Source organism: Ctenopharyngodon idella, chromosome 12, assembly GCF_019924925.1.
Source record: "Ctenopharyngodon idella isolate HZGC_01 chromosome 12, HZGC01, whole genome shotgun sequence".
NCBI classification, from domain to species: Eukaryota; Metazoa; Chordata; class Actinopteri; order Cypriniformes; family Xenocyprididae; genus Ctenopharyngodon; species Ctenopharyngodon idella.
Window position 1 is genome coordinate 16671217 of NC_067231.1, and position 23462 is coordinate 16694678.

The following is a 23462-nucleotide window of genomic DNA, read 5'->3' on the forward strand; positions in this document are numbered from 1 at the left end:
TCAAAGAGTTTATTGTGGCAGATGAGAATATATTTTTGGTTTTATTTCCATATAATTGAACACAAGCCCCAGACCATGATTAATGCATAATTTTTTAAGCTAATGTTTTAAATCGACACCCCTAGTTATAATGTAATTTTTCTGAAAACACTTTTCTACTATACAGAAAGAAAGAACTGCTGTCCCGGGATGATTTGGAGTTGCCTTGGAGGCCTTTGTACGATCTCTATGAGAGTATCCTGTACTCCAAAACAGAGCATCTTGGTCTAAACTGGTTCCCAAAGTAGGCCTTTCTGTCTTTTTCATCTTTCTATCTATGTCTCACTGATTCAAGTTTGCTGTGAACTATGCTTACAAGTCTAATGTCCAGGGAACATTGTATATGTATGTGTACCATGCTATATATTTATTTATATATATATATATATATATATATATATAAAATAGCATATATATATTTTTATAGCATGGTACCTGATGATCAGGCCCACATGAAATTTGCCATCTGGCCATCATTTACAAAGTTTTACAAATTCTTGACCCACAATCGAAAGTTTGTTTATTAAATATTTTAGCTAATTTGATTCTGTTTTCAGCTACCAGTTAAACCCATTCAGCAGATTCACCCCTCAAAATCATCACAAAAAATGTGAAAAGTAGATTTCATATTCTATTTGCAGAGATGGAAAGTGTTTCTGTATGGTGAATATAGATATGACACATGGTTCATTGTACAGGGCAAGGTGAGGTCATGGGGGGGGGAAACTTGTCAGTGCCATGTTTGGTTCATGGAAAATGAGGACCCTGATGCTGCTTAACATTTAGCAATTTGCTTTATCTTGTATTATATTTATCTTTCCACATTTTAGTTTGGATCTTTTAATGAGCACTGCTGACTCTCGTAACACAACCATATGCATTTAACACACAGTATTTTTTTAGAAGAACCTGTTAAATAGGGCTGGGACAATAAATCGATGCATTGTGAATCGAGAAATGATTCTGGATCGATTCTGAGATTTTCCGAATGTGTTGCGTTTCTCTCTCGAAACGATTCTGAGCTTAGTTTTTAACAGCAGAAGGCACTGTGTGCTTTAGAAACACCCGTACTCTGCTTGTTTTCAATTCTTTTGACACACCACTTGAACCTTCTATAAAATAATCATTCATAAACTTCGAAAAGGTTTAAGCAAGTTACAAGGGTGTTTGCAGTGGGCTGTTTATAATTAATCTTGTGTCATAAAAGCATTCTGAGGTGCAGGTACATTCTCAGACTCAGAAGAACACACAAGCACTCTTCAGCGCTCTTCTTCATGAGCATTTGAGCGTGCGGTTAAAAACTAGCCTAGAGCACCATCTGCTGTTAAAACCTAAGCTTAGAATCGATTCAAGAGAAAGTTGCGATGCATTCAGAAAATCTCAGAATCGATCCACGAATCGCGATGCTTCAATTTATTGTCCCAGCCTTACTGTTAAACAATTACAAGTGTAAGATTGATGTTATTGGTATGTCTAGCGATGGCTTATGCATTTTTCCTTTTCTCACATTCAGTTATCGAGCAGAAGCCTCAACTAAACAAAAAATGCTTAATATTGTGCGGAAGCGGTAAGCACAGCCCGTGTTTTACATGTTGCACTGTACTTTTCCAAGGGCAGTCGCTCATGTTTAATTGCATGTTTCCAAAATTAAAAGCAAATCAACGATCTAAATGACAAATCCAACCACAGCTTACACCTGCGTTTGTACTTATGATCTTTGTTCTTGTAGTAGCTTAGTCGTATCCACTTAATAACATGCTTCACAAACAGATCAGGTGCTCCCTTTAAAGTTTCTAATAATTCATCTTTGTCTGTCAAATATGATTCCTGGTGACTCAGAGGTGTCAGTCATCTCTTTATATTTAGGCTAAAGAAACTTCCTGACAAACTATAGTGGCACAGTGACAAAATAGATTTTTTAAATAACTGTTCTCCAGCACACCTCCTCCAGGAATGAGATAGACTCATCGCTGTGACTTCATTCTGTTAATCTAGGAATCTTTTGTTTGTTTTCACAGGTGGGCGAAGGGTTTATATTAAAGAAAATTCAGGGCTGTCTTTCCCAAAAGCATCATAAGCCTGTAGAATGCAACAGTTGTGTTTCGGAAGTAAAAACTACACTCATTTTCTCCATAGGCAAAGTGATTTTTGAACAGTAACTTCTAAACCTGTAAAGAACTACAAACTGTGAGCTACGAGGTTGTTAATCAGTGGTATATGCTTTTGTTGAAGCCATCCGTTTGCATTATTTCAACTTATTTTTAATTGTTTAACAGCTGAATTCGTGGTGAAAAACTTCATTACCCATGATGCTGTACAGAAAATTCCACCAATCAGAGAGTCGTGGCGAGCAATGATGTCAGAGCACTTAAATGTGTATGTACAGCATGTTTTGCAATGAACTTAAAATGCATTGTTTCCGTTGATATAATCAACAACTTTTAAATGAATAGTTTTATATTTCATCATCGATTTTAATTTGATTATGCCATTTGAAATGCTTAATGGGATTCTAGTTCTTTCCCTCACTAAAGCCGTTAAGTACACAGTCTTATAACCTTTGTCTTTTTGTCAGATTTTCAAATACTTTTTTGCTTTTAAATAAAAGTTTGTAATGTTGTGATTCACCTTGTAGTTGGTTGGTTTGGTTCATAGCTTATAACGCTTTAACAAAGACTTTTATAATATCCCTATGGGAAAAATGAATGGAAAAAGTATACTTCCGGAAGCAACGCTGCTGCAAATGTGGACTTGGCCCTAACGATCACTGGTACCAATGGTATAGTGGGACAGTTCAACTAAAAACACAAAAATAAGATATTTTGAAATTTGGGGACCAAACAACATTGGAGTCCTTTGACTTCTATTATATGGACAAAAAACACTGAGTCATTTTAATATCATCTTTTATGTTCCAAAGAAGAAAGAATGCCATACATTTTGGGTGAAGCTTACAATGCTTTTGGGAAATGTAACTCCTGAAAAGTCCTGTTTCTTTTAGGTCAGGCTGAATATGTGGGTCAGATCACTTTGGCTCGCTGTTTTAGAGAGCAAGGTCACCCAACTTTTGCCAATTTTCCCCTTGGGTTCTGGTATCATTGTGTTCTATTTTAATCTCGCCCGAAATGAGAGAATGTGCTGAATGTAGAAGGTGTTTGTTTACACTTGCACTGAGAGGAAGATCAACAGCTGCCGTGTCTTGCTAGGTTTCTCTGGGGATGTATTTTTAGAACTAGGGATGTAGAAGACAACATATTTTAATTATCAACTAGTCAGTGGGTTATCTAAACCACTGTTAGACAAGCTTGTTTAAAGGGATAGTCCACGAAACACAAATTTTCATTATTTACTAACTCTCAAGTCGTTGCAAACATGTATGACTTTGTTCCTGTGGAACACACACATACACACACAAAAAAATATATTTTGAAGAATTATGGGAACCAAACAACATTGTAACTTCCATTGTATGGTTAACAAAGCAGAAACATTTCTCAAAATATCTTTTGTGCCACTGAATAAAGTCAGTCATACAGGTTTGGATTGAGTAAATGATGACAATTTATTTTCGAGTGAAATATCCCTTTAAGAAAGCAGTGAGTAAGATCTAGTAGACCCCAATCTTATGCATTTTAAGGAGGCGTTCATCATATGGGACGTGTTCTTGCATTCAAATAAGCAGCTGGATCGACCACATCAGAATGGAACAGAATGCAGGTTGAACAAATCATAACTTTTACAAGCAATCTTAAAAATACAACTTTCATAGTGCAAAACAGAATGAATTCAAAAACACAGAGTCCTTATAGGATATATTGTATCCAATAGGGTTACTGATGGATATCGAACAAATAATTTGGCTAAATATTTATAACATTTGATAGTACAATACTATGATAGTCCTCACTCCTCACAAAAATACTGTGGACTCAAGATCACCACAGCCAAAAATATCAAAGCTAAAACAAAAAGGATTTTTAAGCTAGTTGTCCAGATTAACTATCCCACCATCCTGACCTTTCCCTATTTATAGCATTTAGTGCCATTATTGTGTTCTTAAAGTCATAATCCACAGCCAATATTTCACACAACTTGGCCAACAAGGTAAAATAAATATGTATTAAGGAGCAGCTACTTTAACAAGGTAAAATAAATATGTATTTAGGAGCAGCTTCCTGATTTGAATTGGCTGTTAATGCAGCGTGTCGGTATTCAGTGTTTTTGAGCTCAGTTATAAAAAGGACGAGGAGAACCTGATAACCTGGCATGTTGCACTCATGTGCCCAGGCTCTGGTGTTGGGAATCTCTCATTTACACTTTCACAAAATGTACTGTAGTTGGGTTTCTGCTTTGCACGTGGTCTAATCGCATCTTTTGCTTCAACCTCAAATGAGCCTTGCCTTTCGTATTACATTAATGCACTTCTTTTTTCTTTTTTTTTCTGTTTCTCCCCTGTTCACTCCCTCTAGCTCAGTTGAGAATGTGTTGAAGACACTAGTCAAGAGCTGCAGACTGTGAGTTCTCTTTCAATCCTTTGTCATTCACTAATGTGCCTATAAATGTTCGACCCCTTTCACAAAGAAATTGCACATTGTGTTAATCAGCTTTCCGTTGTGCTGTTGAAAGAATCGTGTAATCAGGACGTTGTTAGACAAGCCCACAGCTTTCACACTGAGCCGATTACAGCCATCTTAACACATTATACCGTTTCGTTCATATAACAACCACTTTTCATCGTTTTGCAAGAGCTCACATAACAAATAAATAACCATGGATCTGAGAAAATGGCATGTGATTTTGTTCTCATTAAGTTTGTTTGTGTGTCTGTGTGTGTGCGTAGTTATTTCCCTGAGTCTGCTACACAGGAGATGCTTGATGAGTGGCGACCGTTATTGTGTCCGTTTGATGTCACTATGCAGAAGGCCATCGGCTACTTTGAGCTCTTCTTGCCCACCATCATGCCCCCAGAACAGCATCACAAAGGCTTCAAGTAAGACTCTCTTTTGCAACCTAGTAATGAAATAAGAGGGTTGCAGTCTAATAATAAATTACTTGTTATTCGTAAAGTGCAGCCAACAAGTATGACCCTGGGTAAAAGGAGTATTTGTGTGTGTTTTAGGTTATGGTTTGATGAACTGATGGATCTCTGGGTCTCAGTACAAAACCTGCCCGCTTGGGAGGGTGTAAGTACTTCTCATTCCTGAATTCATTTGTTAAGTGCATAATATTATGTCACCATCAGCCTTCTATCCTCTATTTCCTCTTACAGAATCTAGTGAATCTTTTTGCACGTCTGGCTAATGACAACATTGGTTATGTGAACTGGGATCCTTACATTCCCAAGGTACTGTCCTGCTTGTATACACTACCTTTCAAAGTTTTGGGGTTGAAAGTCTCTTACGCTCACCAAGGCGTCTGTTTGATCAATAATACAGATAAAACTGTAATAATGTGAAATATAAAATTGTATTCGATTTGAATATATTTTAAAATGTAATATACCTGATGGCAAAGCTGAATTTTCAGCATCATTACTCCAGTCTTCAGTGTCACATGATCCATCAGAAATCATTCTAATATGCTGATTTGGTGCTTAAGAAACATTTCTCATTTTTATCAATAGCTATGTTTCCCTCCACCTATTTTTATGTGCATTTTGGGGTATAAAAAAAGGCTGGATTGAAACGCCAAGATGCATATAAATTCTAAAAATGCACATAAAAAAAATAAATAAAAAATATCTGATAAGACATGCGCGTAAACTATGATAGAAACAAATTTACCGAATTAATCCCTCGATGCACAACAAAAAAAACTGTTGACTTTCCCTCCACAGTAGATGTGATTGGATAACTGAACTAACCAGCGGACCAATTTTATTGCACAGCATCTCAAATGTTGGTTTGCTCATTCTGAAATGCCAGGGCTAAAGTCTGTCATCAGAATGATTTGTCATAATGACCTCCCAGAAGCATCTCACATGATTGCATTCACAAACACGAGGCATCCAAACACAGGATATCATGACAGCGTTTATTGCGTTTTGTCAGCGTGCTCTGAGTTGCAAGTCATTTATGTTGTAGGAAAAAAGAGCCACAGTGGCTTCCCCGATTGCAGCAACTTCCATTTTTATTACTGATATTTTGTGCCAATTTCCCAGGAAGTGACAATTTTGTTCTCTTGAACACATGGGATGGAAACGCTGCTTTATTCGCAAATGTTTTATGTGATTTTTTCAACTTTACGCACAAGTTAAATTCAAAATTCTGAATGGAAACATAGATAATGTTAAAAACAGTTGTGCTGCTTAATATTTTTGTAGAAAACAGTCTGTAAAAATATACCCCCCAAAAAAATTCTTACTGACCCCAAAATTTTGAACCTTATTATAGATGATAATCTAAAGACATCAGAGCATTGTATACTGATACTTTGTTGTCTTGTTTCAGATCTTTACCAGGATCCTGCGTAGCTTCAATCTGCCTGTTGGCACCAGCCAAATGGTCGTTCCCAGATACTTGACCAACTCCTATGATATTGGTCACGTGGTCCTCTGGATTTCCTCCATGCTGGTAAGTTTCATGAGTCACACTCCTCCTATAAATAGGTTAATTATTAAAGAGTACATTTGTTTGCAGATCACTCTCTGTAATATTCTTTGTCATCTTTTTCAGGGCGGCCCACAGAACCAGGCCCAGAAACAGCTTAATGGGCTCTTCAGTAGTATAGCATCCTTCTACCACCCTTCAAACAACGGGCGCTGGCTGGTAAGAATAGAACAATATGGTGCAATGCGAAATCTTGCTCCCTTTGTCCTCCTCAAAGTCCAGCCCACTCCTTGAATCCAGTCTAGAACTGTCTGCGGTGTGTGTTGTCAGTTGAGCTTTATGTTTACGTGTATGAGTGTGATATGTAGTGACAGATGGTCCTCAGACAGTGTGAGGTCACTCTACATTCCAACTTCTGAAACACCAGTAACAACTTTCCAGTTATCGACCATCTGTCATCCTTGACCTGCGTCCTTTTTCTGCACTCATGACTCGGTAACACTTTAGAATAGGGAACACACATAAACTATTAACTATGACTTTTCCCTCAATAAACTCCTAATTTACTGCTTATTAATAGTTAGTAAAGTAGTTGTTAAGTTTAGGTATTGGGTAGGATTAAGAATGTAGAAATAAGGTCATGCAGAATAAGGTATTAATATGTGCTTAATAAGTACTAATAAATAGCCAATATTCTAGTAATATCCATACTAATAAGCAACTAGTTAAAAGACCCTAAAATAAAGTGTTACCCATGACTCCGTAAAGTATCATACAAAATCATGAGGGTAGTTAGCAAAGTTAATTACTTAACTCCATATTTGAAACCGGATGTTATTCAAGAGTGTTGTTATCAGAAGGAAGTAGTATTACTAAGCCTTTTTATGCCTTTATGCTTCATTACTTTTTAAAAGTAGTTATGCGGCGAATGATTTTGAAATTAAAGTTTTCATTTAGTGTGAAGAAAACTGGAACCGAAAATAAAGTTTGAATAATAAATTTGGGTAAGTGAACACAGTATGTTGTTCAGTGTCCTGTTCTCAGGTGATAAACTAGTTCTTCAGCAACTGCTCTCAAATTATTTTAGCCAAAAGCAAACTTTTTTTTTTTCTTTTTTTGCTCTTTCAGATGAATATTTTTGGTTGCATCACTATTCAGAAGTTAGGAATCAGTAACATTTTTATGTTTTTGAAAGATATTGACATTTCTGCTTCCTCAAGCATCATTTAAACATTGTTATTAATGGTTTAATAAAAATGCATGCCAGATTTTTTTTAAAAGGTCATGAAACCCCCTATTTCAGCACCAGTTAGTTCTCTCCACAGTTTTGAAAAATAATACATAAGTGGGAGTGGTAAGCTGTGGATTGGAGGGGGAAGAGGAATTGACAACACAACAACATCTTTTGTTTTATTTTGCTCTCATTGAGTTAAAAGCATCAAAGCTTCACACAAATTCATGCTGTAATTCACAATTACAAGCAACAAAATGAACATTATTATATTATACAGTCAAACCAAAAATTATTCAGACACAATATAATTTTTTTTTTTTACTAGTGGGTGCAGGACACTATAGTTCATTTATGTAAGTGAGGATAGCAAAATAAAGTAAATTGTGACACATCATACCCAAAAATTCTTCATACAGTGGACTACCAATAAAATTGATGATAATTTGGGACCAAAAATTCAGACACTTTGATCTGACCATGTTTTGCTTAAGTGTTATCTGACATAATTAAGATTAATTTATTCTGACACAGTTTAACTCTGCATTCTTGTCATATTTTATTACCATTTTTTTAAACTATAGTGAATAAACTGTAATAATGAATGTAATGTTCAAGGTGTCTGAATAAATTTTGGTTTGACTGTATATATGATATTTATATTATGTATATAATATTATACATGGTTTGTAAGCTCTCCATAAATTACACAAATACATGCATATCCTGTGATGCATTTGTACTCTGCCTTTGTACTCTGCATCAAAAATATATATGAACGTGCTGTTTCATCTTCAATAACTTTAGAGGCTTATTTTGCTGCATTTTTATACGCTCTTTGAATGGTAATGGGGCCGTAAAGACCGGTTAAACTCATGGTGTGGATGAATCGCCTCTGCATCGAAGACTCAGGATCTATAGAACTTATGCGATGCAGAATCTCCTACATGGCAAAAACAAACACTCATTTTTGATCCATTAATGCATCTCTCACTTACTGTGTGCAATCTCACTGTTTGAAGAGCCTGTCATAGGAAATCAACACTTGCTGTCTTGAATAATTAAGCAAAACGTCATGACATGCAGGACATGCAGTTTCATGAATAATTATGAGACACAAATTAGTTATCGATGTACTATGAGGTAAAAATGATGTGAAAATGTCACATCCTGTGACAAAGACATGAAGATGAATTTAAACCCGGAAGATGAAAATAGCGCAAACAAGCTTAAAATTATTTAGTTTTCTCCTAAGATTAAGACTAACAGATGATAACATGGTCTTCTATGATGTGCAGCACATATCTCAGAAAATTTAGTTTAGTTTATTATTATTACTTTGAAATAACAAAAAAATTAAGCAAAGTCCTATTTTTAGCAGCTAAACTGTTTCTACAGTCATTTAGAGATCATCCTAAAATCTCGATACTAGCGAAAACTTTGACAGACATTTGTGGTATTTGAAGAAGTGTGAAAAGCCCAGTGCAATGGTTATTTTTCAGATGCTAATGTATGGATTTCACCTGAATTTCTAAAGTCCAGTTTTAGTTTTAAAATGACCAAAAGAATCCAATTTTTCTAGAAAACCTGTAGTCTATTGTTCTGAAGGCTGTTCCTTGCATGAGTAGCACTACTGTCTTGGAAGAAAGCACACACTGGATCTAACCAGAGTTAATTGAACAGAAATTGAACAGAACATGCCAAATGCTACTTTCATCTGCAACAGTGAAGCAAAGACTGGGATGCTGCTGACATTTTAGACAAGGTTTTCCATGAATAATCTGAAACTACAAGTGTATCACTATTATTGTGGGTGCTAGAGAAAACATGGGACAAAACTTTATCTGAAAATCCTAATGAAATCATTATGGATGAAAATCTTAATGCAATAATAAACTTTTCTTAGTGATTCCAAGCTCATGTGTATGTCTTATTTTGTTCTCCAGATGAAGCTGATGAAGCTTCTACAGCGTCTGCCTGCCAGTGTGGTTCGACGGCTACATCGGGAGCGCTATAAGAAACCCTGCTGGATCACCCCTGTTCCCTCCAATCACAGACTCACTGACCAGGATGTGACAGACTTTGTGGAGAGCATGAAACAGCCAGTACTGATGGCCATGTTCAGCAAGACGGGCAGCATGGACGCAGCTCAGGCCCTACAGAACCTTGCCCTGATGAGACCAGAGCTGGTTATCCCACCTGTGCTGGAAAAGTGAGTGTGTGGAACTGTTGGAGCTGTTCAGGGCATGTAGGCACTAATATATCAAGCAAATAGCACTGACTAATCAGACTAATTTACATAAAAAGGTTGGGTTGAGAAGAATGACGATGACTTAAATGCCAAACCAGCAAAAATAGCTACAGCATATGCAAATATAAATTCACCCTTTCTTCTTCTTTTTTTTTTTTTTTTTTATATTCTGGTACATTTATTAGTATATTATATTATATTATATTATAATAATAATGTATAGCTTATTAAATGTTAAAATATGCTTAATTTTGTTTTAGTTTTTGTTAATATATGCTTAGTTTTGTTTGTTTTAGTGTTAACCTAAACTAAAATTAAACTAAAAAGTAAGTGTTTTAGTTTTATGACTTGCAGTATAAAAATCAATAAGTAAAAGTCTTAAAGCTTTATCAGCCCATATAGTGGCTTCTTTTATTCACTGTCAGGATTTACAAATCCAATCTTTGTAAATAGGCTTTGTAAGCAGTCATCTTAAAATCCAATGTAAAGCAGGAGCTGGACTGTTCCCAAAGGAGGAATGAACTAAAAGCCACCATGTGTAATGTGTGAATGTGCTGCCCCCTGCAGGACGTATCCTGCTATGGAGACACTGACGGAGCCACACCAGCTTACTGCCACTCTCAGCTGCATGATTGGCATGGCCCGCAGTCTTCTCAGTGGTGGCCGACATTATCCCGAAGGTCCCGCTCACGTCCTGCCCCTGCTTATGAGAGCACTGCCTGGTGTTGACCCTAATGATTTCAGCAAATGCATGGTGGGTAAACAGTGAAATAAACATTAACAATGGTATTCTTTAAACAATGGTATTCTTTAAACAATTAATGAAATAAAGCACCCAAAATATGACAATATTCATATTTGACTTAAAATCTTGAATTTTTTTTTTCTTCTTCTTTTTTTTTTTTTTAAGATTACGTTCCAGTTCATTGCTACTTTCACTACTCTAGTGCCTTTGGTGGACTGTTCATCAGCCCTCCATGAGAAGAATGACTTGACAGAGGTGAGGCTCTGAAATAATATGCAAAAAGACCCATTGCAGAGCTTTTTATATAATTATTTTTTCTGTATTTGGTCATAAAATCTTTTACTTTTTGTAGATGGAGAGAGAGTTGTGTTCGGCTTCTGCTGAGTTCGAAGACTTTGTTCTGCAGTTTATGGACAGGTGAGTCATTCAGTTGTGTGTGCTTCAAAAAGTATAAAACACTGTATTTTTATGGCTTATGCCCTATTTTATGTGTCTGTAGGTGTTTTGCATTGATTGACAGCAGCACTCTGGAGCAGACGCGCGAGGAGACGGAGACAGAGAAAATGACTCATTTGGAGAGTCTGGTGGAGCTGGGCCTTTCATCCACTTTTAGCACCATTCTGACACAGTGCTCTATGGAGATATTCAAGGTTTTTTTATTACATTTAATAGGATTTAACACTTTAATATTTTTTACACATATTACTGTTTTTTGCAGTAGAAGTGTCTGTTGTCGTATCTTAGTAATTAGAATGATTTTGCTAATCTAATGGCACTTTTCCACTGCATGGTACGGCACGGTGCGGCTCACTTTGATGCTTTTCCACTGCATGGTACGGCTCACTTTTTGCGGCTTTTCCACTGCATAGTATGGCTCTGTACGGCTCGCTTAAATAGTACCACCCTAGTTGAGGTTCCAAGCATGCTGTACCGATACTAAAATGTGACATGTAAACACTGCGGATCACTGATTGGTCAGAGAGAATAGCAACATCAACAGAGACAGGCAGATACAGTACCAGTGTCATTGGATTTGCAACACGAGACACCAAACCCGCTAGATTTAAATAGTCAGCAACAACCACCGTAGTTTTTGTTTGCATGACTTTTTTTTTTAAACAACTTGCTTTAAACAACCGTCGTACGCAAGAAATGGCTGCATCGTGCTCAGTAGAAGAGGTGCAGATGTTCCTCTCGTTGGTAGCTGAGAAGCGAATCACAGCAGAGGTGGCACAATTAAAACGAACAGTCTATAATCCCACCCACTTTGAAGCGGGACTAACCGCAATGGAAAAACTAACTGAGCTGAGCCTTGCCAGGCCGAGTTGTATCATGCAGTGGAAAAGCGAAGCGAGCCAAGGTGTACCGTGCCGACCCGAGTCGTACTACGCAGTGGAAAAACGCCATTGCAAATTTTAAATAGCATTTTTTAAAAATTAATATAGAATTTATGACAACAGATGTTTTTAGCACTGTTGTGTTTTTAACATTTTTGGCTTATAATAATCTGCGGCTTAGTGAATAATCTGAAATTTAGTGAAGAAGTGAGTTGTCCGACTGAATCAGTCTGTGATTCAGTGACTTTTATAGACTGATTCACCAGTTGTCTCAACTAATTGATCAGTCAAAATTGACAGCACATTGCACTGCATTGTTGTATTTGCATGAAGTCAGTTGTTTTGACTCTCTCTATTATTTTGTAGTACCCATGTACACTACTGTTCAAAAATTTGGTGTCTTTTTTTTTTTTTTTGTTTAAAGAAATACTTTATTCAGCAAGTGATAAATTAAACTGATCAAAAGTGACAATCAAGACATTTGTAATGTTGCAAAAGATTTCTATTTCAAATAAATGCTGTTCTTTTGAACTTTTTATTCACAAAAAGTTCCAAAAAATGTTAAGCAGCACAGCTGTTTTCAACATTGATAATAATAAGAAATGTTTCTTGAGCACCAAATCAGAAAATTAGAACGATTTTTGAAGGATCATGTGACTGAAGACTGGAGTAATGATGCTGAAAATTTAGATTTGCCAATGCAGAAATAAATTACCTTTCAAAATATATTAAAATAGTAAAGAATTATTTTAAAATGTAATAATTCACAATATTGCTATTTTTACTGTATGTTTGATCAAATAAATGCAGCCTTGGTAAGCATAAGAAACTTTAAAAAAAAAAAAAACATTTTAAAAAAATCTTACCAAACCCAAACCTTTTGAACAGTAGTGTGGGTTTTTTTTTTTTTTTTTGAGACTGTGGCACTGGAAATACTCATGCACATAAATAGACTTATATAAGGTGTTATCTGTCTATAGGTGGCCCTTGAGAAAGTCTTCAATTTTGCCACCACCAACATCTTTGAGACTCGTGTTGCAGGCAGGATGGTGGCAGACATGTGCAGAGCAGCTGCTAAGGTAATACTTCCCCTTTCTCCAATTTGTGCAGACAGATACCAGACTGTGAGACTGCATTGATTGACTCTCCTGTGCTTTGTTTCAGTGTCACCCTGCTGAGTCTCTCAGGCTGTTTGTACCACACTGCTGTAGCGCTATTACTCATCTAACTGCCAGTACGTACAAGAAAATAAATGGCTGTTTGTCTCATCTTGAGTGTGTGTCACCATCCTCACTTGAGATTTGGTGTGTTTCAGATGAAGATGTTTTGAATGAGGAAGAACTGGATAAAGAACTGCTCTGGAGCCTTCAGCTGCTGTCTGAGGTGAACACAACACTATATCATACTATACATTGAAGATCTTAAGCTGTGTTCCAAAATCATGATAGCTGCCTATCTAGGCAACATTTTTAGGCATCGTAGCCTCTGTCCTGACTCTTAGGCTGTTTTTAACAGTAGGCATTAATACTATATACCTTGTTAAGATAATTTGGATCAGCATCACATATGTTCTTCATGGATAAGTGGATAAATCAATCATATAATGCACTGCAAAGTTTTCATTAAAATCAAAAAAAAAAATTACAAATATAAGCATGTTATCTATGCTTGTGTTAAATACTGATGTTAAATAATCTAATTAAAATACAGTTTCACCCAGTATTTCTGTATGATGTTGATTTTATGCTTATTAGATTAAGTCATTAGCTTTACATTGGCACTACTCACCCTCACCCAAATCTGTGTGACTTTATTTTTATATATAAGAATATATTTTGAAGAATGTTGGTAACCAAACATTCGGTTCCCATCGGCTTCCATTATATTTTTGTTCATATAATGGGCGTCAATGGGAACAAACAGTTTGGTTACCAACATTCCTCAAAATATATTTTTATGTTCAGCAGAAGAAAGAAAGTCATACAGCTTTGGAACAACATGAGGGTCAGTAAATGATGACAGAATTTTCATTTTTGGGTGGTCTATCCCTTTAAACTAAATTCAACTATGAAGTTTGTCTCACTTGCACTTTACATTGGGAGCATTAATGGAGCATTAATGGAGACAGTGCCTATAAAAAGTGCTTCAAATCAGTCACCTTACAAGACAGCCACAAGAAGATGATTGTTGTGTATCTCATAGTCTCTCACTGATCTTTCTTTAGGTGACTCGTGTGGATGGAGAAAAGCTCCTCCCGTACCGCGCACAGCTGGTGCAGACTTTGCAGCTGACCCTGCGCTTGCGCTGTAAGCAGGGCTACACGCTGGCCTGCAACCTGCTGCACCATATCCTGCGTTCCACAGCCCTCACCTACCCCACAGACTACTGCAGTGTGCCTGGTGGCTTCAACAGGCCCCTGCAAGAGTACTTGCCCATTAAGGTACTACAAATGTGTCCAACATATGTGTAGACTTCTGATCACACATGTCTTTTCTGTTTTCTCAAATGTATTGGATCATTGTTGATCCCATGACTTTTCTCTTCCTCCTTTCTTTCCACAGGACTGGGGTCGTCCGGGGGACCTTTGGCACCTGGAGATCCGCTGGCACGTTCCCAGCGCAGAGGAGACGGCATTTGTGTTCTATGTTCTGGACCTGCTGCTGCAGCCCGAGCTTCAGCGCCTGCAGAGATACGCACAGGGAGAGCAGGACATGAGCAGGTCAGAGATCAAACAAGCACTCTGTAATAATGGTAGAGAGAGAGAGAGAGGAAAAAAAAAAAAAAAAACATCATTCAGTATTGTATTGATTTTAACAGTGTTGAATAATTTTTTTGAATTGGTTTTGCTAATGCTGACTTATTTCTGCTTTTTAAACAGAGATGATGTTCTTCAGAGTCTGTGTATAGTCCAGCACTGTTTGCTGGGTGCTGGCAGCATGCTGCCCCCTCTTGATGGAACCACAGTCACTGGCCTGTAAGTCCTATAACCCACTGAGATATAGAACAATGTTCCCTCTAAACTGTGGATGTGCAAAGAAATACACAGCACTGATTAAATCATGATTGTTTAAACTTTTGCATTTAATTGTTAAAAGTATTTCAAATATATACCATGCAAAGGTTTGAGGTTAGTAAGGTTTTTTTTTTTAAGGTCAGTAAGGTGTGTTTTTTTTTTTTTTTTTTGGCAAAATTGGTAAAAAATGATAGATATTTCGAACTTTTAATTATCAAAGAATCCTGAAAGAAAATATATCATGGTTTCCACAAAAATATTAAGCAGCACAACTGTTTTTAACATTGATAATAAGAAACATTTCTTAAACACCAAATTAGCAAATTAGGATGATTTCTGAAGTATCTTGTCACGCTGAAGACTGGAGTAATGGTTTATTCACAGGAATAAATGACATTTTTAGATACATTATAATAGAAAATCATTATTTTAAATTCTAATAATATTTCAAAATATAACTGTTTGTGCTGTATTGTTGATAAAATAAATGACAACTCAAAAACAAAAAAAATCTTCAAAAAAAAAATCTTTCCGACCCCAACTGTTAAAATGGTAGTACTTCAGTATGAATATAATTTTTTTTTGCTTTGTTCGTTCTCTTCTTTGTAGTGTTCCCAGCATGGTTAGTTTGGAGGAAACAAAGCTGTACATTGGTGTTGACTATGGTAAGCCACAACTGGATCATGGTGAAACTGCTTATGAAACCTGTTGTGTTTCGTGTTGTTGTGATGAATGTACAGTTAAGAGCGTCGCAGTAAGGCATTGCTGATATTTCTTCAGATAAGTCCAGAGAGAACTACCGCGAGGCCATCTGTAAAGTGATGAGACAGCTGCTTCGTGAGTGCTCCTCATTTACCACACCTACCTGCAAACAAATCTCACTTAAACTACACCATAATTACCCATAATTCTTGAGACAGTCACCCCATGCGTCTTCTAATTCTCTTTTGTAGATTACATTCTGGAGCGCTCAGAGGATGACACCAAATCCCTTTTCGCCATTATCAAGGTGAGCGCAGTAGATATTTGAGCAAAATGAGTGGATCATTGTTTTTTTAAGCTGTTAATTGTATCGGATCATATAGCAATTATTAGCCAGTTTCCGGGTTTAACACTTGTTTGTCTCCCTTAGATCATCAGTGACTTAATGCACTTCAAAGGTTCCCACAAACACGAGTTTGACTCTCGTTGGAAGAGTTTCACCCTGGTAAAGAAGTCTATGGAGAACAGGGTATGTAGTTGGGCCTGAGAAATCTCCTGTGGCATTTTATATTTTCAATGTATAATTGTCTTATGAATCTTCTTATTTTCTCCAGCTTCATGGGAAGAAACAGCACATCCGAGCTCTTCTGATTGACAGAGTTCTTCTTCAGCATGAGGTATGCTAATAACCTGGCATAGGGAATTGGCACGTAATAGATATTGTGGGGTTGTCACAATATTAGATTTTCACTAAACTATTATCATGGCCAAAAGATTTCACAATACTACAAACAATACTATGGTGGCTATCTATAAAAATTTTGAAGTAAAAAAAAACCCTATAATTTTACCAGTCAGATTCATCTTTAACTATCTTGTGTTTTCTGCTGTTTGGCCAATGCACCAACATTTGTAATCATTGTGCCATTGTCTTTTTTTATGATGGGTGGCAACCAACATTAATACTGCCACCTACTGTGTTGGATCATATAGTTACTGGTGCAGAATCAAGTACTAATTTGTCCTATGTGTAGTTTAACATGATACATTTTTCATTTTTTGATTATTATAATTATTGTCAATACAGTATATTGCAACACACCTAGTTGGAAGTTTAATTTTTTTTTCTGCTCTCCACTTTTAGATGAGAAAGTTGTTGGTCGAGGGGTGTGAATACAAGACTGTTCATCAGGACCTGTTGAGGGACCTTTTGCGTCTTTCCACCAGCACCTACAGCCAGGTCTTGATTCCACATCCACCAAATTTTACATTAAAATCATCCCCTTTATTTGATATGTACTCCTGGACATTCATTTTTTTTGGCCCCTCAGGTCCGCAGCAAGGCCCAAAATGTGTTGTTCACAGCTTTAGGAACCTATAACTTCTGCTGCAGAGACATTACTCCTCGTGTCTTGGAGCTACTGGAGCCTACACGAACTGATGTCACCCAACAGCAGTTCAAGGTCCACAGTCTATAATTTTTGCTTTCTATAATTTTTGCTTTCTATAATTAGCACCTGCATTTGTCTAATATATTTTGACTTTATACCATTGTTTTTATCTCATTGTGCTGTAGGGGGCACTGTACTGCTTGCTTGGGAACCATTGTGGAGTGTGCCTTGCTAACTTACATGATTGGGACTGCATCGGTCAGACATGGCCTGCCATAGTGCGCTCAGGCCTCAGCTCAGCTATGTCACTAGAGAAGCCGTCCATCGTCAGACTCTTTGATGACCTCGCAGACAAAGTTCACCGGCAGTACGAAACCATCGGCATCGATTTTACTGTGAGCAGCGTCACCTGTTTTGTACATTTTGGACATAAACTTGCCACTGTAGTGTGTCATTCAGACTCTTAAGGCCCAGATATACTCACGGCGGAGTTCTTTTTCAAACATCTGATGAAGCCCACACTGCTGAGAGCGGCGTTTAGATGAATATGTAAATATGTGCTGCACGCTTTCCTCTCAGTAACAAAATAAACACAACAAAAATTAGAAAACGGCAAGCATTTTTTATAGAACGCCTCAGCACACACCTCCTATTACATTATCGTTACAGACCAGTGGTAATACAAAGGTGTTTTGCAGCTGGAGCGAACTTTTCCTGAGAGTTCACTTTGGCAAGACACTTCGAACTCCCAAAATGAACACAAAATGAACTTCGTTTTGGCCTGATTTTGTTCGAAATGTCAGCACATTAGTTAATTCTTTGATTTTGCTTGAAGCATATCAAGGCCTTTCAGATGTAGTCATATTTACTGTTGTTCAAAATCTAATAATTTATATAGAAATCAATGTGATCTGGAATTTTGCTTAAGTGGGAAAAGATTTCCCCATGGAGGTTTCACAACTGGTTTAAGTTGGTCAACAAATTTGCTACATTGACCTACGGAAAGCTGCTTGGTATAAAAGTTGTGATGTATGAAGCACAGCTGTGTGAGCTGTGCTTCATACATCACAACACTAGACAATAGACAAGGGAACTTTTTGACTGTGAGAGTTTGCAGAAATGGTATAAAACTACAGCAATCTTGTTTCGTAAGACTCACGTTTCCCTGGATGAATCTGTAGGTACCTGAGAGTGCGGTTTTTCTAGGCCGGTGCATCACCGATTCAAGCCAACCCATTCCACACATGGGCACTCCCACAGATCAGGAACTGAAGCAAGGGCTGGCACTTCAACAAGACAAAAACCAGGATGCAGAGCAGTAAGTGCTACACATACAGACTTACATTTATTACTCATTTAACATGGTGTAGTAAATCTTTGCTGTTCCGTCTTCCAGGAAGTATGAAAAGCTTGTGAGAGATCTGTTGGAATGTCTGAATGACAGGGATTTGTAAGTATTAAATAATGATTAAAAGTGCTACATTGTTTTTACAAAACTGTTCACATAAAAACATCACTCATTTGTAAATATGTTGTCTGTCATCAGGCCTTGGAAGTTTGAGCACATTGCTATTGGCTTCCTGTCTCTACTGCTAAGAGATGACTATCCTCTCCCAGCTCCTGCGGTGCTCTTCTTTGTACAGAGCCTCAACCATGATGCGCTTGTTGTTCGCAAGGTTGGTAGAATGCTGTTATTTTGTTAGTTGTATTCAATTCATATATATCAGGGGTTTATCTATTCCTGTTATCCTTTATCTATCCAACCTGTTCCAATATACACTACCGTTCAAAGGTTTGGGGTCGGTAAGATTTAATTTTTTTTTTTTTTTTTTTTTTTAAATCTCTTATGATCACTACGGCTGCATTTATTTGATCAAAATACAGTAAAAAACAAAAATATTGTGAAATAATATTATAATTCAAACTGTTTTAGATTTAAATCACCACCTTGGAATTATAAGGTACTATCTGCATTCTGAGCAGTTTTGTGATACTGAGCTTCAATTTTTTGCATTCCATACTCCTATTTAAAAAAAAAAAAGTCCCAAAATGTACACAACTTAAAAAAAAAATCACATAATGTAAATAAGTTGTCACAGAATAACAATAGGTGAATAACTCAATTTTGACAAAAATGTCAGAACCTTATAATTTCAAGGTGAGAAAATATATTTTAATGAATTTTCTGGAGTAATGGCTTCTGAAAATTCAGCTTTGCCATCACAGTAATAGTCTTCATTGTCACATGATCCTTCAGAAATCATTCTAAGGTACTGTTTACATGACACAAAACTAATTGTGTGTTTTGGCCGTTCATTTGCACGACAATGGGTGCTTTGGGGGCCTGAAAATGCGAACTTTTGAAAACGGGTTTCAAAGTACAGTTTTTGAAAATGATACCGTTATCGTTTCCGTGTAAAAGAAAACGTGAATTTGTGAAAACGGTGACTTCATGCGTATTATGTGTTCAGTCTATAAGGGCGTAGTGTTTGTTTACAAAGTGACATTGTCAGCTGCTGGCAACTACAGCATTTTTAGTCATTTTTTGGAAACCATGATGCATGTTTTTTCCCCCCAGTAATCTTTGATGAATAGAAAGAACAGTTTTTATTGAAATAGAAATTATTTGAAACATTGTAAATGTCTTTACTGTCACTTTTGATCTTACTGACCCCAGATTTTTGAATGGTAGTGTATGGTACTCTGTTTTATTTAAAACCATTGTGTAATGTGTATATTTATTGGTTTTGCTTCCAATGCTCGCTAATATAGATGGCGATTGCTGCTGTGGCAGGCATACTGAAACAGCTGAAGAGAACACGCAAGAAAATACCTGTTAGTCCTTGCGATATAAGTGAGTAAACATCCCTGTGAAAACAAATAAATAGTACAATTAAATGAGGAGATGATTAAATTACACTTCACATCCATCTGTTGGTCCATCTGCAAGGTTTCAGTATCTGTGGAAGGAGCTAATTACACATGTGGTGCTTTGCAGGTGGAGTAACCGAGCCGGAGGGGCTGGTGGCAGGAGACAGGCTGGGAAACGACTGGCTTCAGTACCATGGTGACAGCCTGCCGAAAACCCAGCAGGACTGGGACAATTTCTGCTTTGTAGAAAAGACACACTGGGGCTACTACTGCTGGCCAAAGTAAACACTCTCAGCCTCTGATCACTGTATGATTCACTCTAAATCTGTGCTTCAAGCCTTTTTTCCTCACTCTCTCTATTTCTTTGCTCATAGGAAGTTGATGGTATATGCCCCAGCAGCAGAGCAGCCCAAGGATCTTGTAGCTGAGAACATGAGTGAGGTATACATGGACAGATCTCAACCGTACTTCACTACATTTTGTTTTACTGCTGAACTTGTAACTACATATGCTAAACATTTATTTTCCAACAGAGGGAACGCATTATCTATGACCATTTCACAGACCCCATGTTTATCAACCAGCTCATTGAGTTCCTGTCCCTTGAGGACCGAAAGGGCAAAGACAAGTTCAATCCTCGTCGCTTCTGTCTCTTCAAGGTACCAGCATCTTAAGACAATAATCATGATGTGGAAATAAAAGTACAGTTTAGCAGTTGGTTATAAATCAACAAAATAGTTTAAATTACAATGAAACTGAGACAATTTTGTTATATTAAATAGTCAAGTATAATCTAACCTGCACATACATATTATATTTTTCTGACATTTAAGCTCAGTAAAAAATATTTTTTTTATGTTTTTGAAAGAATTCTCTTATGTTCGCCAAGGCTGCAATTTATTGCATCCTTGCTGAATAAAATGTTAATTTTGTTAAAAAAAAGAACCTTACTGACTTCAAACTTTTGAATTGTAATGTGTATATATGGTTAGAACTGTAAGTAATGCTGTGCCAAAACAAATTGCATATCTTTTTATCTCAATTTTGCATTGGTTTTGCTCCTTCATTCAATCAATTTTCTTTACTTTTTGATGTGCATTCATTCATATTTTCTTACAGTTCAGGTCATTTTAATGTGTGAACTCTGCAATCAGTGTGAAGATGTTTCATTCACAACCCAATAATTATATTATGATACATTTCAATGTATTGAGTTGTTACATGATTCATACCAGGCTCTAATTAAAATATGGCCTTGACGTAAGCTGTAGAAGTATTTTAGATGTGTCTGTACATCCTTTTAACAAGCCACTGTTTGTCCTGGACATTTGCTTACAGTGTCCTCTGCACTAGAGTGCATACATAAGCACATTAAGATAGTTGAAAGGATATGTTCAATCCCCACATAATTCCCATGGCTTCTATTTTTGGGTTCCCAGCAAAGAGAAAACATTTAAAATTTAGCGTTTATTGGATCGTTATCATCCTGTTTATGCTCACTGATTTCAGCAGTTTTGTTGCAGTTTCCCCTGCTGTAAGATATCGCACAGAATGTGAGGACGCATTTAGTAAATGATTTGTGGAGAGCAGTAAATACAATTGTGCTCCCAGCCACATCTACCTTTGCAAATCTCTGCATTTTAACCAGCTCATAAACCTGCCTCTCTCACCTGCTGTACGAATTATTACAAAATACAGATGGCTTGCTTTCTCATTCAACGCCCACAGGGACTTTTCCGGAACTACAGTGATGCCTTCCTGCCTGTTCTAAAGCCTCATATGGAGCGGCTGGCAGATGACTCTCATGAGAGCACCCAGCGCTGTGTGGCTGAGATCATTGCAGGCCTGGTTAGAGGCAGCAAGCACTGGAGCTTTGGGAAGGTGAGCCTTGCTGCAAGTACGAGGGATACGCTAAAATTAGGGAACCACTGAGATGTTTTGCCACATTCATGTTTGAAACCCCTCTCTCTCACACACAGGTGGAGGCATTATGGAAATTCCTGATTCCTTTGATGCGAACAGCACTGTCCAATATTACTGTTGAGACCTACGCTGACTGGGGTACCTGTGTGGCAACTGCCTGCGTATGTGTCACAGATCTTTACTTTAAATTTTATGGCACATAATTCACTACCTGAATGGCTACTTGTAACCAACAGTAAATGATTATGAAAACATTATAAATGGACTTCAGGGAAAAAGGTCTTTCTCTCTCTCTCTATATATTTTTTATATATATATATATATATATATATATATAATATACACACACACACAGTGGGTACGGAAAGTATTCAGACCCCCTTAAATTTTTTTACTCTTTGTTATATTGCAGCCATTTGCTAAAATCATTTAAGTTCATTTTTTTTCCTCATTAATGTACACACAGCACCCCATATTGACAAAAACACAAAAATTTTGGCATTTTTGCAGATTTATTAAAAAAGAACTGAAATATCACATGGTCTTAAGTATTCAGACCCTTTGCTCAGTATTTAGTAGAAGCACCCTTTTGATCTAATACAGCCATGAGTCTTTTTGGGAAAGATGCAACAAGTTTTTCACACCTGGATTTGGGGATCCTCTGCCATTCCTCCTTGCAGATCCTCTCCAGTTCTGTCAGGTTGGATGGTAAACGTTGGTGGACAGCCATTTTTAGGTCTTATTTTAGCTGTGTGCTTAGGGTCATTGTCTTGTTGGAAGGTAAACCTTCGGCCCAGTCTGAGGTCCTGAGCACTCTGGAGAAGGTTTTCGTCCAGGATATCCCTGTACTTGGCCGCATTCATCTTTCCCTCGATTGCAACCAGTCGTCCTGTCCCTGCAGCTGAAAAACACCCCCACAGCATGATGCTGCCACCACCATGCTTCACTGTTGGGACTGTATTGGAGTGATGAGCAGTGCCTGGTTTTCTCCACACATACCGCTTAGAATTAAGGCCAAAAAGTTCTATCTTGGTCTCATCAGACCAGAGAATCTTATTTCTCACCATCTTGGAGTCCTCCATGCAGGCTTTCATGTGTCTTGCACTGAGGAGAGGCTTCCATCGGGCCACTCTGCCATAAAGCCCCGACTGGTGGAGGGCTGCAGTGATGGTTGACTTTCTACAACTTTCTCCCATCTCCCGACTGCATCTCTGGAGCTCAGCCACAGTGATCTTTGGGTTCTTCTTTACCTCTCTCACCAAGGCTCTTCTCCCCCGATAGCTCAGTTTGGCCAGACGGCCAGCTCTAGGAAGGGTTCTGGTCGTCCCAAACGTCTTCCATTTAAGGATTATGGAGGCCACCGTGCTCTTATGGAGGCCACTTGACATTTGACTTGACATTTGATATTCAA

At 37.4% G+C, this 23462-nt stretch overlaps 1 protein-coding gene across 4 annotated transcripts in view; it reads left to right on the forward strand.

Moving 5' to 3' along the window:
- The window catches only part of psme4b (proteasome activator subunit 4b), a 33650-nt gene that overhangs the window by 3526 nt on the left and 6662 nt on the right, over positions 1-23462 (forward strand). Inside the window, exons 3-38 of one of the 4 annotated variants that reach the window (XM_051915052.1) lie at positions 167-283; positions 1553-1606; positions 4509-4553; positions 4880-5029; positions 5159-5222; positions 5309-5383; positions 6489-6611; positions 6714-6806; positions 9765-10030; positions 10637-10823; positions 10980-11069; positions 11167-11231; positions 11314-11464; positions 13132-13230; positions 13316-13385; positions 13467-13534; positions 14376-14591; positions 14713-14870; positions 15030-15125; positions 15774-15829; positions 15945-16001; positions 16118-16173; positions 16297-16395; positions 16481-16543; positions 17011-17106; positions 17198-17329; positions 17443-17652; positions 18439-18575; positions 18654-18707; positions 18804-18933; positions 20030-20111; positions 20256-20409; positions 20503-20569; positions 20662-20787; positions 21857-22009; positions 22108-22212. In XM_051915052.1, coding sequence (XP_051771012.1) covers positions 167-283; positions 1553-1606; positions 4509-4553; positions 4880-5029; positions 5159-5222; positions 5309-5383; positions 6489-6611; positions 6714-6806; positions 9765-10030; positions 10637-10823; positions 10980-11069; positions 11167-11231; positions 11314-11464; positions 13132-13230; positions 13316-13385; positions 13467-13534; positions 14376-14591; positions 14713-14870; positions 15030-15125; positions 15774-15829; positions 15945-16001; positions 16118-16173; positions 16297-16395; positions 16481-16543; positions 17011-17106; positions 17198-17329; positions 17443-17652; positions 18439-18575; positions 18654-18707; positions 18804-18933; positions 20030-20111; positions 20256-20409; positions 20503-20569; positions 20662-20787; positions 21857-22009; positions 22108-22212 — 3964 coding nt within the window. Of the gene's footprint in view, positions 1-166; positions 284-1552; positions 1607-2333; positions 2416-4508; positions 4554-4879; positions 5030-5158; positions 5223-5308; positions 5384-6488; positions 6807-9764; positions 10031-10636; positions 10824-10979; positions 11070-11166; positions 11232-11313; positions 11465-13131; positions 13231-13315; positions 13386-13466; positions 13535-14375; positions 14592-14712; positions 14871-15029; positions 15126-15773; positions 15830-15944; positions 16002-16117; positions 16174-16296; positions 16396-16480; positions 16544-17010; positions 17107-17197; positions 17330-17442; positions 17653-18438; positions 18576-18653; positions 18708-18803; positions 18934-20029; positions 20112-20255; positions 20410-20502; positions 20570-20661; positions 20788-21856; positions 22010-22107; positions 22213-23462 lie in introns of those variants that run through there. The other 3 variants (XM_051915051.1, XM_051915053.1, XM_051915054.1) reach the window with 3 other exon arrangements.